Source organism: Dreissena polymorpha, chromosome 7, assembly GCF_020536995.1.
Source record: "Dreissena polymorpha isolate Duluth1 chromosome 7, UMN_Dpol_1.0, whole genome shotgun sequence".
NCBI lineage: Eukaryota > Metazoa > Mollusca > Bivalvia > Myida > Dreissenidae > Dreissena > Dreissena polymorpha.
In genome coordinates, this window is record NC_068361.1 from 76,300,356 (window position 1) to 76,316,953 (window position 16,598).

The 16,598-nt window shown below is 36.3% G+C and overlaps 2 protein-coding genes across 9 annotated transcripts in view; one reads left to right on the top strand and one right to left on the bottom strand.

The window, feature by feature from the left end:
• The window catches only part of LOC127838181 (general transcription factor IIH subunit 4-like), a 146,605-nt gene that overhangs the window by 74,190 nt on the left and 55,817 nt on the right, over positions 1-16,598 (top strand). Inside the window, exon 13 of one of the 3 annotated variants that reach the window (XM_052365768.1) lies at positions 2,296-2,448. The exons of the other annotated variants lie outside the window; for them this stretch is intronic. Coding sequence (XP_052221728.1) covers positions 2,296-2,403 — 108 coding nt within the window. The 3' untranslated portion in view covers positions 2,404-2,448. Of the gene's footprint in view, positions 1-2,295; positions 2,449-16,598 lie in introns of those variants that run through there. 3 annotated transcript variants of the gene reach the window in all.
• Positions 1-16,598, bottom strand: part of LOC127838182 (uncharacterized) — a 69,765-nt gene that overhangs the window by 9,155 nt on the left and 44,012 nt on the right. The window lies entirely within an intron of this gene.

The window sequence follows — 16,598 nt, forward strand, 5'->3', positions numbered from 1 at the left end:
TATACCCCACCCTTAAGTATGGGTAATGTTAACCTTCTTCATTGTCTTCCAAGTGCCCGTGTCAGTATTGCACTTTCAATAATGTGAAGAACACAGTTTCACGGTTTCAAAATCTTGTTTTAATTGATATTTAAAATATTCCGTATACATCAGTTCTCCTATAAACACGATATCATTGAACAGTAATTCAAGTTTAATGATGCCGATAAACTTTCATCATATTTAAAGCTATCTGGAGTTCCTAACGAAACGCTCATTTAATGTGACAAAATAACGCTTACCATCTTTGGAATGGTGAATGACGCCATACGAATTTACAGTACTATTATTTTTAATACAGTGGTAAATAGATTTTACATGAACTTTCAAAAAGTGATCTGAACTGATCTTGACAGATAGATGCAAAAAGCTATTTATACCCGTCGCTAAGCATTCAGGATTTAGGATTCTGCGTGTTTCTGCGCACTTATGTCTTTGGAATTTGGCTAAGCCAATCAAAATGACTTAGGATCGCATTTAGGAATCCTAAATCCTAAACAAAGGTCTCTAGCGGCAAAACATTCAACAATAACATTATATTTTAACTAACAAAAGAACATTTTAGGATCAAATATGGATGAGCAAAAGATTCTACATCTAACAATAAACAAATATACTTCTCTCTGACTTAAACAAAAATGCAGTAATGACAGAGAAGAAATATTACGGTACAATATATCCAAAATATTTCAACAGCTGAAAAGTACTTTTTAGGAATGGCGAATTTTACACAAATAACAACATATATGAACATTTAATGACTATAAAATAGTGTCTTCAAGTAACTTATAGTCGTATTGTTATAATCATACACTGTTAAGTCACTTAGAAATGATTATAACCAATAGAACCATTGCAAGATGACGGTTGGACTTGCTTCCTTGAAGTTCGGGCTTGACAGTAAGTTTTGGAATTCAAGTTCTGTTTATAATCATTAGACAAAACATATTTATATGATTACTCAATCAGTTAATATAACAATTAAACACTTTAACCATAATATTGTGTATTAAATAGTGTAATGGTTGAGTAAATGATAATATAAACAATAGCAGTTTGTTTACATTATGAAATAACAAATAATAAACAAGTCAATGAATGCTCCAGGTCCTCACAGTATGAAGCCTGGAGCATTTATCAACATCAAACTTGAGACAAGCGTTCCAGCTGGCCTGAACTTCATCCATTTCCTTCAGTGTGGCCTTCTCCAGCTCATCTAAGGCGGCATTTATTCTCTCTGCAAGAGAATAATTCTTTTGCAAGGCAACCAAAATTCTAAAGATGGTTGCCAGTCCAGCAACCAATTGTGAAAAAAGAGACATATTTATGTTGTTTTGTCTAACTTTTCTCTATATCATACATATGAGGATTAACAGTGCACACACATCTCGACCTGTGCTTTAAGACACACTCTTTATAAATTTGAATGGGTTTTGTTCATTTCAAACTTGCGATATAAAAAGCTAAAATATAATTTTGAAAACTGAGTTGCGTCTTTAATTATGAAATAGCGAACAACTTCAGTGCCTCCAGCGCTTTGATTTATAATGGAATGAGGAACTTGAATTATATTATTTGCGAATTGGCCCCGGTCAATTTCCTTAATTTAAGGTGTATGGCCTAAACAAATTGTTGTTTTACTCCAGAAGCTGAAATGTAAGTATAAATGGTCAATATTCTAGTTATTTCACTTGTTTTCAGTAATTCGAAACTAAGTGATCTGGATTTTAGTCAAAATTCGGCTCTGATAACTAGATTAGCCTTTAGGAGCATCATACCTATGTCATGCGAAAATGGTTCTTATGCATTATGCGACAAGTGTAGCTTCTTATCAGCCTGCGCATCAGCTACGAAAGAGACCACGATATCTTGCATGACTTTATTGACAACATAGCTCCTTTACTGCGCTGGCTGGTCTGGAGCGATGCTGGCTGCATATGGCATAAAATCCATTTTCGCATGAAATATCTCATGAAATGTGTTTTAAAACAGTTATTTTTTTTTATTTAACCCATTCCTGCTCAGAAGCAAAGTAAAAGTGGCTGTATTCAACTATAATAAAACCACAAAAGCCTGCGAGTAACTCGCAGTCTGGTCAGGCTTTGTGCTGTTTGCTGCCAATCAGTATCCATCGGAAATGCAACCGTTAAAACTTGTTCTAATAAGACAGTTAGTTTATGGAATTTTATAAGATTTTTCCAAGGGATTAAAACGCATGAAAATGTGTATCTAAGGAGAACGAGGTCACTATTACAGGAGCAAGGTGTGTTGGTCTGGGACAACACCAACAAGAGAGTGATGGTGGTTTCCAGAGCGGGTCATGACTCAGTGAAGCGGTTCTGGAAACAGCAGAAGAACTCTTGATGTCGGAAAAACAGGAACTGGCAACCATATTATATATGAAATCTGAATGAAGGAAAGAAAGAAGAAGGTTAAATTCATGGGTTACGCAATGATGTTTTAGATTTTTTTACCCCCCATAAATCTAGCTATTTGTAGCAACTAATGGCAAATGCTTCTTGTATGTAAAGAGTATATGAGGTACATTATTTATGGTAAACTGTCCTACAGTTTGATATGGGCTTTGGTAGTTAAATTAACTTATGAAAGATGCTATCATTAGTGAAGGAAACTTGAGATAACTGAAAAAACAACAGTAAATGGATTGCTTTTACAAGTCGTGTTCTTTTAAAAAATTGCTAGTAGCCCAGAGGGGTTTATTGATATGTTCATACATATCAGTCTTGTGGTTTTGTTATGAATGTTTTCTTATTGTCCTAAACTGTTGATAAAATGAACACAACTGAGGCATTCTAGGTATATACATGTATATGTACGATGAATTTCGTACCTTTTGTATATACAATCGCTTTTCCTTAATGGTATTGCATGTTTGTGTATATATAGTTATTGTTTGTAAAAAATAGATCTACATCTACATACACAAAAAAGGAATTTTGTTCAATAAATAAATACCAAAATCTGTCTGCAATAAATTTACGCAAGATTTCGGGAACTCATAAGTGGATGAAAAAGGTCCTGGCCAGATTGCACAGGCTAGACTGCCTTTTGGCTGGTCGCATAAGGCATATGACTGAACTTCGCATTTCACTGCTTGTATGCTACCGCAAATGACTCTCATATTAAGAACACATGTCACTTGCAACAGTCTTGACGCTCGCTTAAAGGTCGCTCACTTGAAGGTCAATGCCACAGAACGCACTTGAGGTATATGACTATAATGATAGAAGATGTTTGTGTGCAGCCATTTTTTGATTGCGTATTATGTCTCTCTGATATATAAATTGGCACAAATCATTGCAATACAACATGTCATGTCATGTGAACCGTCTATGAAGTCGCTTTCATGCCAAGTGGATGCTCGCTTTAAAGCTTAAGTCAAAATTATGAAATAAGCACAATGCGTTACAACAGTTCCAAAGGAACATAAAATGAATTTACTTAAATATACCCCCAACTCCATCACCGGTTCGTAGTAGTTAAGTAGCAGTGAAGGTCTATCCCTCTGTCCGTAGACACAAATTTGTCCTGGGACGTTCGGCCACACGTATTGAGCATCAGGCTATTAAGTTGTCCATTAGCTCTTGTTATCATCTGGTGATAAAAATTACAAATGTTTTGCCTCTTTTTTATTTTAGACATTCTATAATATAATGTGCTTTGTTTATTTTGTATTTGAAATTTTTTTCAGAACATACCTTAATAACTATTCCACAAATTACTAGTTTTATATGACATATCAGTAATTAATAATTTGCGTTAATTTATCGAAAAATCTTTTGTTATTAGAAATGCAATTCTTAATAAAAATGTTAAATAAACTTCAGTACCGCCTTGACAAAACCTGAGTGTTCTTACCAACAATTGCATTTATTTGTATTCTTATTTTTATATTATTGTTTATGTAATGTTATGTTGTACCTATTTAGGTAAGAGAGAATAATGTGTGTATGAAGGCATGAAGATGATGTACATTTGTAAAGATCTGAACTGTCTGTCTGTCCGTCCGTCCATCTTCCTAACTAAAAGTTATCATCTAGAAACTTATCAGGTATGTAATTTCATTAGGAGGAAGTGCAGTGCACAGAAACTGTTACTTTTGCTCCCGGTATTTTATAGTCATGGGCTTAACTAAAAGAAGTATATACTTTATTGGTAGGTACATAGCCTCGCTCTGTGAAAAAGGGGTTTAATGCATGTGCGTAAAGTGTCGTCCCAGATTAGTCTGTGGAGTCCGCACAGGCTAATAGGGGACAACACTTTTCGATTTTATGATATTTTTCGTTTAAAGAAAGTCTCTTCTTTGCAAAAATCTAGTTTAGGTCTCATAATTTTACAGTTATTGTCCTTGTAAATGTTAGGTCTGAAATATATTTTGACTGTTATATACAGATTTTACGTTGTATGTAGAACGCTTGCATTGTTGACAAACCATTTCTTTAAACTGAGTTGTAAATTCCCTCTAACAAAGTGGCATGCTAAGGTTTTTTTAGGCACGAAGTCTTTGTCTGGCCCGCCTGTGGAAAGCTTGATGCAGCTGTCGAGTACATATGCGCGAGTGAGTACGTCCGCCCTTTATCGCTCATCATGAAAAGTTGAAATAACTTGACAACACTGTTCACCATGTTGAGACGGTGTGTCGCGTGTAAACCCTTGTTCCTATCTCAAAGACCAGGGTCCTATTTAGGGGCTCAAAGGTCGAAATTTGGCAGAGTATGGTTTCTACGGACTGTCACTTTTTCATTCAAAGGGAAATGTTTTATTCACTTGCCAAAAATTTGCACCAATCGGTAACCATGTGTTGAAAAGCCTGTGTCAGTCGCTTTAATGTTAAGGTTATTCTTGAATGTGTGTACGGAAATTTTGGGCATGAAACAGCTTTTTCAGGTCGTAACATCAGTTTAAATCGGCAAATTCAAATAAATATAACTATCAGGTTCAAGCTTACATGTAGCGTGTAATACCTCTGTCTCGTGTCCCAAGGTCAATGTAATTCTATATATGTTTTTAACAACTATGGATGGCTTTCTTTTCAAGGTTGCACACATTGCTTATAGGCATCTAGTTCCTTATGCTCGTGTTTATTGATCAACACTACTTAACATGTTCTGTGACATTAAAAGGGGAATTCGTGTCCTATGGACAAGTCAATATTTGTAAGACATCTTGTTTAGTTGGGCTAGCAAAAAGTTGCGCTAAAAATGATACGCTAAACATTAGAGAGAATTACATTGAAATATCGTGAATCAGACAAAGTTCTACACTTAAAGACTACTTGTGTGAAGTTAAGTGATTTAGCAAGTTTAGTACAAATGTTCATCGACCCATTTAGTCATTTAGCCTATTTAACAGCCTATTTAGCAAATTTATATATATAGGTAAAAAATACATCATATTTAGCCTATTTAACAGCATTTCCAGCACATTAAGATTATTTAGCAAGTTTAGTACACAGGTTAAAACATACATCATATTAAGCCTATTTAGCCTATTGTACAGCCTTTTAAAGGGGCCGTCCAACAGATTTTGGCATGTAGTGAAGCATGTCATTAAATGTTTTATATTGATAAATTTAAACATTTAACCTAAAAATCGCCAGTAAAAAACAAGAATACAATTTTAAAAAAGGAAAAAAGTAACCCTCAACAGGGCTCGAATATGGATGTGTTAGAGCATGTTAAATGGTCAGTATTGCTATTTCCTTAAAAATATCATAACAAAAACACAAACGAAAATTTGCGAATCTGAAACAACTTTTTTTAATTTTGTCAATTTACCAATCTGTTGGACGGCCCCTTTAAGCCTATTTAGCAAGTTTAGTACATAGGTTAAAACATACATCATATTTAGTCTATTTAGCAGCCTATTTAGCTTACCGATATTTGGCAAGTTAAGTACGTAGGCTAAAACATACATCCTATTAAGCTCATAATTGCCCGTTTAGCATCCATTTGAACCTATTACCGGTATGCCTTTATTATTAATATTTGAAATAAGCTGAAATATTCGTCCAATTAAGCAGCCAGATAAGCCTATTTTGCCTAATTAGCAAGAATATTAAATCAAAGATGAAACAATCAGCATAATTATCCTATTAAGTAGCCTATTCAACCTAATAAGCCTACTTAACAAGTTTATTATGCTCCCCCAAAATTTATTTTGAGGGGAGCATATAGTCGCCGCTTCGTCTGTCCGTCCGTGCACAGTTTTTGTCCGGGCTATTTCTCAGCAACTAATGACCGGAATTCAATGACACTTTATGGGAAGCTTCACTACCAACAGGAGATGTGCATATTATCAGCGGGTTCTGGTCGGATGAATTTTCACAAAGTTATGGCCCTTTGAAATTTTCTATAAAAAAATATTGTCCCCCAACTACTGTGCCCTCAAGACATTTCCATTTATCTGAATATATAGTGCAATATTGTGACAAAAAAAATCTTTGGGGAGCATCACCCGTCACCGAAGGTTTTTTTGTTTAATAGGTTGAAATATGCACCCTATCTACTTTGTGAAGCCTATTTACCAGGCTACGTGTATTTAGCCTATTTAGTCAGTTTATTAAAAAGATTTAAAAAAAATACATCATATTCAGTCGTTTAAAATACTTATTTATTCAACCAATTTAAACTATTTAGCATGTATATTAAATACGATTAAATATACAGCCTATTTATAAAACTATTTACAAGCCTTATGCGTCATTTTCCAGTTAGCGGGTATGCCCCTTTAAGGGCCCCTTTCGGATGAACAAAAGTTATCCCCCGGAAAAGACCTAATGCAAGCTGACCAGCCGCCGACTGCCTATCGGGCTGAACTCGTTTCGGCCGGAACTTTTAATTAGGGTCGGCCGTTCATGCAGCCTATTAAGCCCTTTTCACGTTTATGACATTTTACAATGAGCGGGTATGTCCCTTCAAAGGCTCCTTATGGCCAATCAAGAACGCTGACCAGCCCTAAACTGCCTATCCGGCTGACCTAGTATTAACTGAGACGTTTAATTAGGGTCGGAGTCAGATGCAGCCTTTTAGAGTATTACGCGTAATTTTGCCTGTAAGTGGGTATGCCGTTTTAAGGGCCCCTTTCGGACAAACATGAGTTATTCCCCGAAATCGACCTAGTGCACGCTGACCAGCCGTGGACTGCCTATCGGGCTGAACTAGTTTCGGCCTGAACTTTTAATTAGGGTCGGCTGTGCATGCAGCCTATTTAGCCTATTTCTTGTACGCGTTGTTTCCCAATTAGCGGATATGCCCCTTTAAGGGCCCCTTTTAGACAAACAACAGTTATCCCCAGAGAGCAGCCTTGTGCACGCTGACCTGCCATCGACTGCCTATCGGGCTAAACTAGTTTCGGCCGGGTTTTTTAATTAGGATCGGAGTCAGGTGCAGCCTGTTTACCATATCACGCGTCATTTTGCTTGTATGTGGGTATGCCCCTTTGAGGGCTGCTGTCGGAAGAACAAGAGTTATCCCCCGGAAGCTACCTATTGCACGCTGACCAGCCGTCGACTGCCTATCGGACTGAACTAGTTTCGGCCGAGACTTTTAATTACGGTCTGATTTAGTTGCAGCCTATTAAGCGTATTACGCGTCATTCTGCCTGTTACTAGGTATGCTCCTTTAAGAGCCCATTTTGGAAAAACAAGAGTTTTACCTCTGAAGCGACCTAGTGCACGGTGACAAGCCGTGGACTGCCTATCGGGCTGAACTAGTTTCGGTCGGGACTTTTAATTAGGGTGCGCCGTACATGCAGCCTATTGAGCCTATTTCTCGTAAGCCTCATTTTCAAGTGAGTGAGTATACCCCTTTAAGGGCCAATTTCGGCCAAATAAGAGATATCCCTCGGAAGCGACCTAGTGCATGCTGACGTGCCGCCGACTGCCTGTCGGGCTGACCTATTTTCGGCCCGGGTTTTTAATTAGGGTTGAAGTCATGTGCAGCTGTCTTAGCGTATTACGCGTCATTTTGCCGGTAACTGGGTATATCTCGTTAAGGCCCCCTTTCGGACGATAAAGAGTTATCTCCGGCAAGCGACCTAGTTCACGCTGACCAGCCGTCGACTGCATATTGGGCTGAACTAATTCCGGCCGGGACTAATAATAAAGGTCGGCCGTGAATGCAGCCTATGAAGCCTATTTATCGTATGCGTCATTTTCCAGTGAGCGGGTATGAATATAATTTTTTAATAGCGTTGCTTAATGCATTATTGGAACCTTTTTTAAATACAAGTCAACTGATTATTCCGCTACTTCTTGAACAGCATTTCATGCACCTTCTTGGTATCGATTTTCACTGCTGTATACTCGATCGATTACAGTTTAAAGCTGTATTTCAATTCGGTATATCATGTTAATCTGTGGCTTGGTAGTTGTTGTTTAGGTTGATTGGATTGCTAACAGCAAATACATGCGAGCACTGCATTTCAGTATGCATTTACAACTACCTGTGTTTATTATTTCATAGCCCATTCATTACAGTTTAAAGCTGTATTTCATTTCGGTATATCATGTTAATCTGTAGCATGGTAGTTGTTGTCTAAGTTGATTGGATTGTTAACAGCAAATACATGCGAGCAGTGAATTTCAATAGTCTTATTGTACTATACACAAAATATATGTAACAAACACAGTAGTTGTAGCTTACAAAGTCAATTGATTTATATATAAAACTCACTCAAATACTGAATCTTCAAAATAATGGATATAGTATATGATATATATCTATGTAGGATATAAACTATTTAGCAAAAAACGTATTCTGTAGCTTCAATACATCAAATGTTAATTAACCAGATGTTCATTTTAAGTTTTTTCAAAGAACTTATTGAGGTTATATCATGAGATGATTAGGTATGTTAGCCTTTTCGAGATGTGTTTCTTCTGAATTTCGATTTCGGATAAGAATACATATATCGTCTATAAACAATGTCATAGTTTTAATATATTTTATCCAAACAGTTTTTAAATATGTTCATACAATAAGTACACTTACTTCAATGATATACTACCAATAGTATATGCTATTTGACATAAACACTTTTATATATCGTGATTATGATGCCTTATTCACGATTGTGCATTTGTATTATATAGTTTAATTATATGCTTGCAAGCATAGTTTTACTTGTATTTGTCGTGTTAATGTAAATGGTTGGTGAAAATATGTTATGCTACCCATGTCTTGCAGGAAATAAATGATTTATATCTACACGTTTTTTTTTGTTAATTTATGTTCGGCTGAATTCTAGATTACACTTGAGCATAAAACCGGTTTAACCCCAACCACGCCCATCCTAACCGTTTTATTCACTTTTCCATGGCAATGACCCTAGCTTGAATCATTGTTATGTTTAATTTGTTATTCGTTTTATAGTTTGCCCGGTAACGTGTAAGATAAGCTGATGGAAACACGAATACATGTTCTGAAAATCTGTATCGAATATAATTTAAACTGTTTTAACAAATAAACCTATTATTGAATTCAATAAAAACATTTACCAAAACTAAAAATTTAAAAGAAATAGCTTAATGTTTTTAAAGAACGAGAAAAAAAAAGACATAATGTGAAGAGCACTTTACACAAATAACCACATACACTTAAAAAGAATGAAACCTGTAACTTTAACGTTGACTTGATAATACGAATTTCGGTGACGAAAGTAAAATTCAATTTTCGACATTTCTAAATGTGATAACAGCTTTGAATCATACATTTTTACGAATAATATATCATTTGAAGTACAATATGATTTCATTTTGTGACAAATTGCGGAATAACGTAGAGCGGAACTGAAGATAATAATTGATTTCTTTGATTAATTAAAAAAATATCGTGACTCAAAATTGCAACCATGGCACGTCCAGTTACTGCAAGAAATGAGATTGAAATACAAATGTGCTTTGAATTGTTAAGGTTCCTTACGTTTATGACGTTTCCACTTAACGTGAATGTAAGCGGCCTAACGTTGGCATGCAGTGGTTTCTACTATACAGGATTGGCGCGCTAGTGCGATGCTTTAGTTGCCATAGAAACCACAGCAACTGGCAGACGGACAGGGTCATGTTTCAAGTTGGGAATTTCATGTACGACGCGAACTGCCCGTTCATGCTCGGTACAGACACACAAAATGTGCCAATTCATCTCCTCTCAGGTCATAACCAACAAGAAGCTGATAGAAACCGTCTGCAGATGGGACATGGTTCTCGCTATTTTAATGACCGAATAGCTGGTATGTTATTTGCTGAAATATTTGCATTATCTCTATTACGATTACACAATTCATTATCACCTGGAGTACCCTCTCTATAAAAAACAACAACAACTACTACTACTATTACTACTACTACTACTACTACTACTACAATTATTATTACTACAACTACACTACAACTACTACTTCCACTGCTGCTCCTACTACTACTACTACTACTACTACTACTACTACTACTACTATTACTACTACTACTACTACTACTACTACTACTACTACTACTACTCCTACTACTACTACTACTACTACTACTACTACTACTACTACTACTACTACTACTACTACTACTACTACTACTACTACTACTACTACTACTGCTACAAATACTACAACAACAAAAACTGCTTCTACTACAACGTCTGCTGCTGCTGCTTCTACTAATACGTCTTCTGCTGCCCCTAATCCTTGAACTGATGCTTCTACGACTGCTTTGAATAGGACTTCTTTCAATTTCACGAACGTTTATATTTTTGCTTTCATTTCATAAGCGAGCGGTAACCCCTCAGGTCCTTCTGGAGCTGTATTTAACGACGTCATGGTGGATTTGGCGACGTATCGACGATTACATCCTTATGATAGATCTGCTCACCCATTGTACGCGCGTCAGGACATCAGACTGACCTCGTTTGTATATAGTCCGTTCCACATACAGGCTCTTGCTTATACACTTTGCGAGTCCGGATTCTTCTACTTAGGTAGGCAAGATAAATATGTTTCCGTTGTTTATGACCACACAACAATTATTATAACTTTCATTTACGCATATTGTTACACTTGCAATTTGAACTGTTTGAAAAATAATTGTCATCCCCACGCTTCTTGAAAAGCGTGGGGATATTGTGGTTATCTCCGCCGTCCGTCCGTCCGTCATGGCCACTATCTCCTACACCATTAGCACCAGAACATTGAAGCTTACACACATGGTAGCTATGGGCATATGTGCGACCCTGCACTATTCGTAATTTTGATCTGACCCCTAAGTCAAAAGTTATGGGGGCTGGGGTTGGGCCGGGTCAGAGATTTTCACTCATTTCTCAAGGTTATTTTACATTAACTTCTTTATTGCTAAACCGATTTGCTTCAAATTTATACTGAACATCTCTTATGACAATACGGTCAATCTCCACTATGCATGCCCCATTACCAACCCTGGGGCGCCCCGTCCAAATAGACCGCACCCACCAAAAATTGTCTTTTACTATAATTTCTTCATTTCTAAACCGATTCACTTCAAAATGATACTGAACTTCTCTTTTGACCATACGGTCAATCTCAACTATGAATGGCCCCATTACCAACCCCGGGGCGACCCGCCCACATTGACCACACCAACCCATAATTGCCTTTTACTATAACTTCTTCATTTCTACACCGATTCACTTCTAATTGATACTGAACTTCTCTTCTCAACTATGCATGGTCCCATTGCCAACCCTGGGGCGCCCCTGGGTCAAACATGCGGCGTAGAGATTCGCGTCGGCCTCTGGCAAGCCGTTTCTAGTTTACATTTGAAGTGCTATTTCTTTTTTATTAACTTGGTTAGTTGGAATTATTAATCCATTAGCATTCAAACATCGCAGTAGAATCCATATAAGTTATATTACTTGTGAAACATGATGATTATACTTAATTCTTTTTGATACAGCAAGAAATAAAAAAAAAACATGATTATCTTATAGAGAGAGTATATATCTACTTTACATGATCATTTTTAAAAATGCAGAATACATAATGTTTACGTTTTTACTTAATGCTCACTGTTCAGTTTGTCAGTAAATCCGAATTATGACACTGTCGTTCTGTTTAGTCTGGTCCTGTCTATTTTGGATACAAAATAAATTGTGACAACAGATCCAACCGGATCCAACCTAACCATAACCCTTTACGGCAAACCTTAGTTGTATCCAATATTACCAAAAAAAGGATCCATTCTAGACCTTACGGTTTAATCTGGATCTTTTTTATTGCTGGGTTGAATTGTTGTTCCCAGGTCATAATAAACATATACTGTTGTCTTTACGCGCGTTTTGATAAGGATTCATGAACCGATGACTTCGTTCATGGATAATATCGAAAGCCCTATGTGCTAATGTGAAAAACGCAATCAAGCTTTTTCCTGTGAAGACCAAGCCCAATGTGTCTTTGAGAATATCTCTATAATGCTCGAATGGAAATCGAGCACGGGACTTTCCGGTCGCAAAGAAGGGTCGTACAAACCTTGATATTATAAGCGCTGATTTATAAGTCAAAATTTATGTTCTCTGTATATGTATGTTGAAGGAATTCCGGACTGCGTGCGATGTTTTCACTGTGGCTATGAAGATACCGTCCGTGATGGAGAGATTAGACTATGGAGGATGCATGCCCGGCAGTGCCCCGATTGCCCATTGGCCCAAAGACACTTACAATAAACGACGAATGACGTGTGTGCTTTATGTTTCTCATAAAAGTTTGTTTTGCACGCGCTATTGCATTTATGCAAAGTTAGAACTACGATAACATTTATGTGTGCAAAGTAAGAACTTTGTTAATAATGATGTAATGTTTCATTCTGAGCGAAATTTCCATCCGAATAATTAAATTTATCACGTGTGTTAATACATTTTATATTTAAGGTGATATTTGTTTTTTTTTCTTTCATATTTGCTTTTAAATGACATAATGAACAATTATAGTTTAATTTAAATCGATGTTTTCCCGTGAGCGGGTATGTCCCTTTAACGACCCCTTATGGCCAAACAAGAGTAATCCCGCGGAAGCGACCTAGTGAACGCTGATCTTCCGTCGACTGCCTGTATGGCTGACCTAGTTTCGGTCGGGACTTTAAAGTAGGGACGGAGTCAGGTGTAGCCTATTTAGCATATTACGCGTAATTTTGCCTGTGATTGGGTATGCCCCTTTAAGGGCCCCTTTTGGACGAACAATAGTTATCCCCCGGAAGCGACCAAGTGCAAGCTGACCTACCGCCGACTGCCTATCGGGCTGAACTAGTTACGGCCGGGACATTTTGTTAACGTTAAAAATATTTTATTGCATTTTCTTTCGTTCATGCATTCATACAAATATACATATTGTGCATAGTGCATAGAGTAGATATACTACAAATTGATGTTATCGAATGTATAGAAAATAGCAAAAGGGTTGGGTCACAAGTTTTAACAATATTAGATGACGACCCTTCCTAGTATTTCCGATTCGGTAAATAGGTGCATTCAAATTGCAAATCGTGAGTGTAATATAAACAATTCAGTCAGTAAATAAATATACTTTAGCTGACGACAAAAACATTTGGGAAAATGTCTTAACAAAAGGTAAGTGTCATTAACTGTTTTACACTCCAAATGGTTAAGAGAAAAAATGTAAACTAAGTTTAAAGAGAATGTTATAATATTACAATTAACTAAACTAAACATATATATATATATATACAAAAGAAGTGAAAAAAAAAATTAAATAATTGATCCACAACAAAGAATACAACATTACAATAAATTGCTCCACACAACCCAGCTCTACAAACTACAAAATAGCACATAATCTACAGCGAAAATGCTTGAACTCTGTTTAATAAAATGGAACAAGCGGAAAACATTGAAACTGTGTTTACATTCATATATTTATATGAACCTGTTCGAAGTCTTTATATATCGTTGAACTTCCAAAAATAACACATTGTTTTGGTTATCAGTTAGTTCTGGGATACTGTATACTAGTTTGTTTTCATTAAGAGTATGGTATGGACGAGTGTTGGTAAAAAGCACGATACGTTGCTCGGAGAAAAGATGACATTTGAAGAAGAAATGATCTACGTCTTCGACGGGACTATTACAAGCGCGTTTTTGATTGTCACGTAGGTTAAATCGCAATTTAAGTCGCTACAGTGGTTTCTTAGCCGTGCATGTAAAATTTGTTGCTTTCGTTCGCCAACTAGGTAAAACGAAGGAAGTAGAGGAGAATTGTACTCCCGCTTTACTGCACTTTTAAAACTAGAATGCGTTGGTAAAGACCTTGTATCGGTGTCAAGTTCGTTCAATAACTTAAGAGCGCATTTTGATTGTCACGTAGGTGGTTTAAGTGTAAATCGGAATTTTAGTCGCTACAGTGGTTTCTTAGCCGTGCATGTAAAATGTGTTGCTTTCGTTCGCCAACTAAGAAAAAAGAAGGAACTTGAGGAGAATTGTACTTCCGCTTTAATGCACTTTTAAAAATAGAAAGCGTTGGTAAAGACCTTGTATCGATGTCAACTTTGTTCCATAACTTAAGAGACGAAGGAATAGTTGAATTTGTGCAAATCGCAAGTCTGTGGACAATTGTTGCATAGTCGCCACGATTACGTAATTAGTAAGGAATGTTATCTGTTGTTGCTGTGAAAATATCGTTTAAATATTGTGGTAAGGCACCTAAATGTGTTTATATACCAACACAAAATTTAAATTTTCCGTCTGTCATCGAGAGAAGCCCAACCAATTTCTTTTAAAAGTAGAGTAATTTTAGTTGATATTTTTAATCCTGTTACAAAACGAGCTGCATCCAATTGAATTTTGTCTAACAGTTCTTTTTCGTATTGTGTGTAGTTGTCCAAAACAATGGACGCATACTCTCACATAGGTCTTAGATATGAAACGTATATCTGATTGAGTGTTTGAGTGTTTCTTGCTTGAGTTTGTATTTTAGCATTCTCATGGATCCAAGTATTCGGGAATCTGACTTTGTAATATTGTCAATATGTTTGTGCCACGAACCGTCTCCAATTAGCGTAATACGATGTTTATTTTCTTTTACAAAGGATACTGCTACTGCTATTGCTACTCTCTCTACTACTACTACTACTACTACTACTACTACTACTACTACTACTACTACTACTACTACTACTACTACTACTACTACTACTACTACTACTACTACTACTACTACTACTACTACTACACTACTACTACTGACTACTGACTACTACTACTACTACTACTACGACTACTACTACTACTACTACTACTACTACTACTACTACTACTACTACTACTACTACTACTACTACTACTACTACTACTACTACTAACTACTACTACTACTACTACTACTACTACTACTACTACTACTACTACTACTACTACTACTACTACTACTACTCTACTACTACTACTACTACTACTACTACTACTACTACTACTACTACTACTACTACTACTACTACTACTACTACTACTACTACTACTACTACTACTACTACTACTACTACTACTACTACTACTACTACTACTACTACTACTACTACTACTACTACTACTACTACTACTACTACTACTACTACTACTACTACTACTACTACTACTACTACTACTACTACTACTACTACTACTACTACTACTACTACTACTACTACTACTACTACTACTACTACTACTACTACTACTACCACTACTATTACTGTTACTACTACTACTACTACTACTACTACTACTACTACTACTACTACTTCTACTACTACTTCTACTACTTCTACTACTACTACTACTACTTCTACTACTACTACTACTACTACTACTACTACTACTACTACTACTACTACTACTACTACTACTACTACTACTACTACTACTACTACTACTACTACTACTACTACTACTACTACTACTACTACTACTACTACTACTACTACTGCTACTTCTACTACAACTACTACTACTTCTACTACTACTACTACTTCTACTACTACTGCTACTACTACTACTACAACTACTACTAGTACTACTACTACTACTACTACTACTGCTGCTGCTGCTTGCTGCTGCTGCTACTACTACTACTACTACTCCTACTACTACTACTACTCCTACTACTACTACTACTACTACTACTACTACTACTACTACTACTACTACTACTACTACTACTACTACTACTACTACTACTACTACTACTACTACTACTACTACTACTACTGCTACTTCTACTACTACTTCTACTACTACTATAACTCCTACTACTACTACTACTACTACTACTACTACTACTACTACTACTACTACTACTACTACTATACTACTACTACTACTACCACTACTAACTACTACACTACTGACTACTACTAACTACTACTACTACCTACTACTACTACTACTACGGCTACTTCTACTTACAACTAACTACTACTTCTACTACTACTACTACTTCTACTACTACTGCTACTACTGGACTACTACTATACTACTACTACTAACTACTACTACTACGACTACTAACTACTACTACTACTACTACTACTA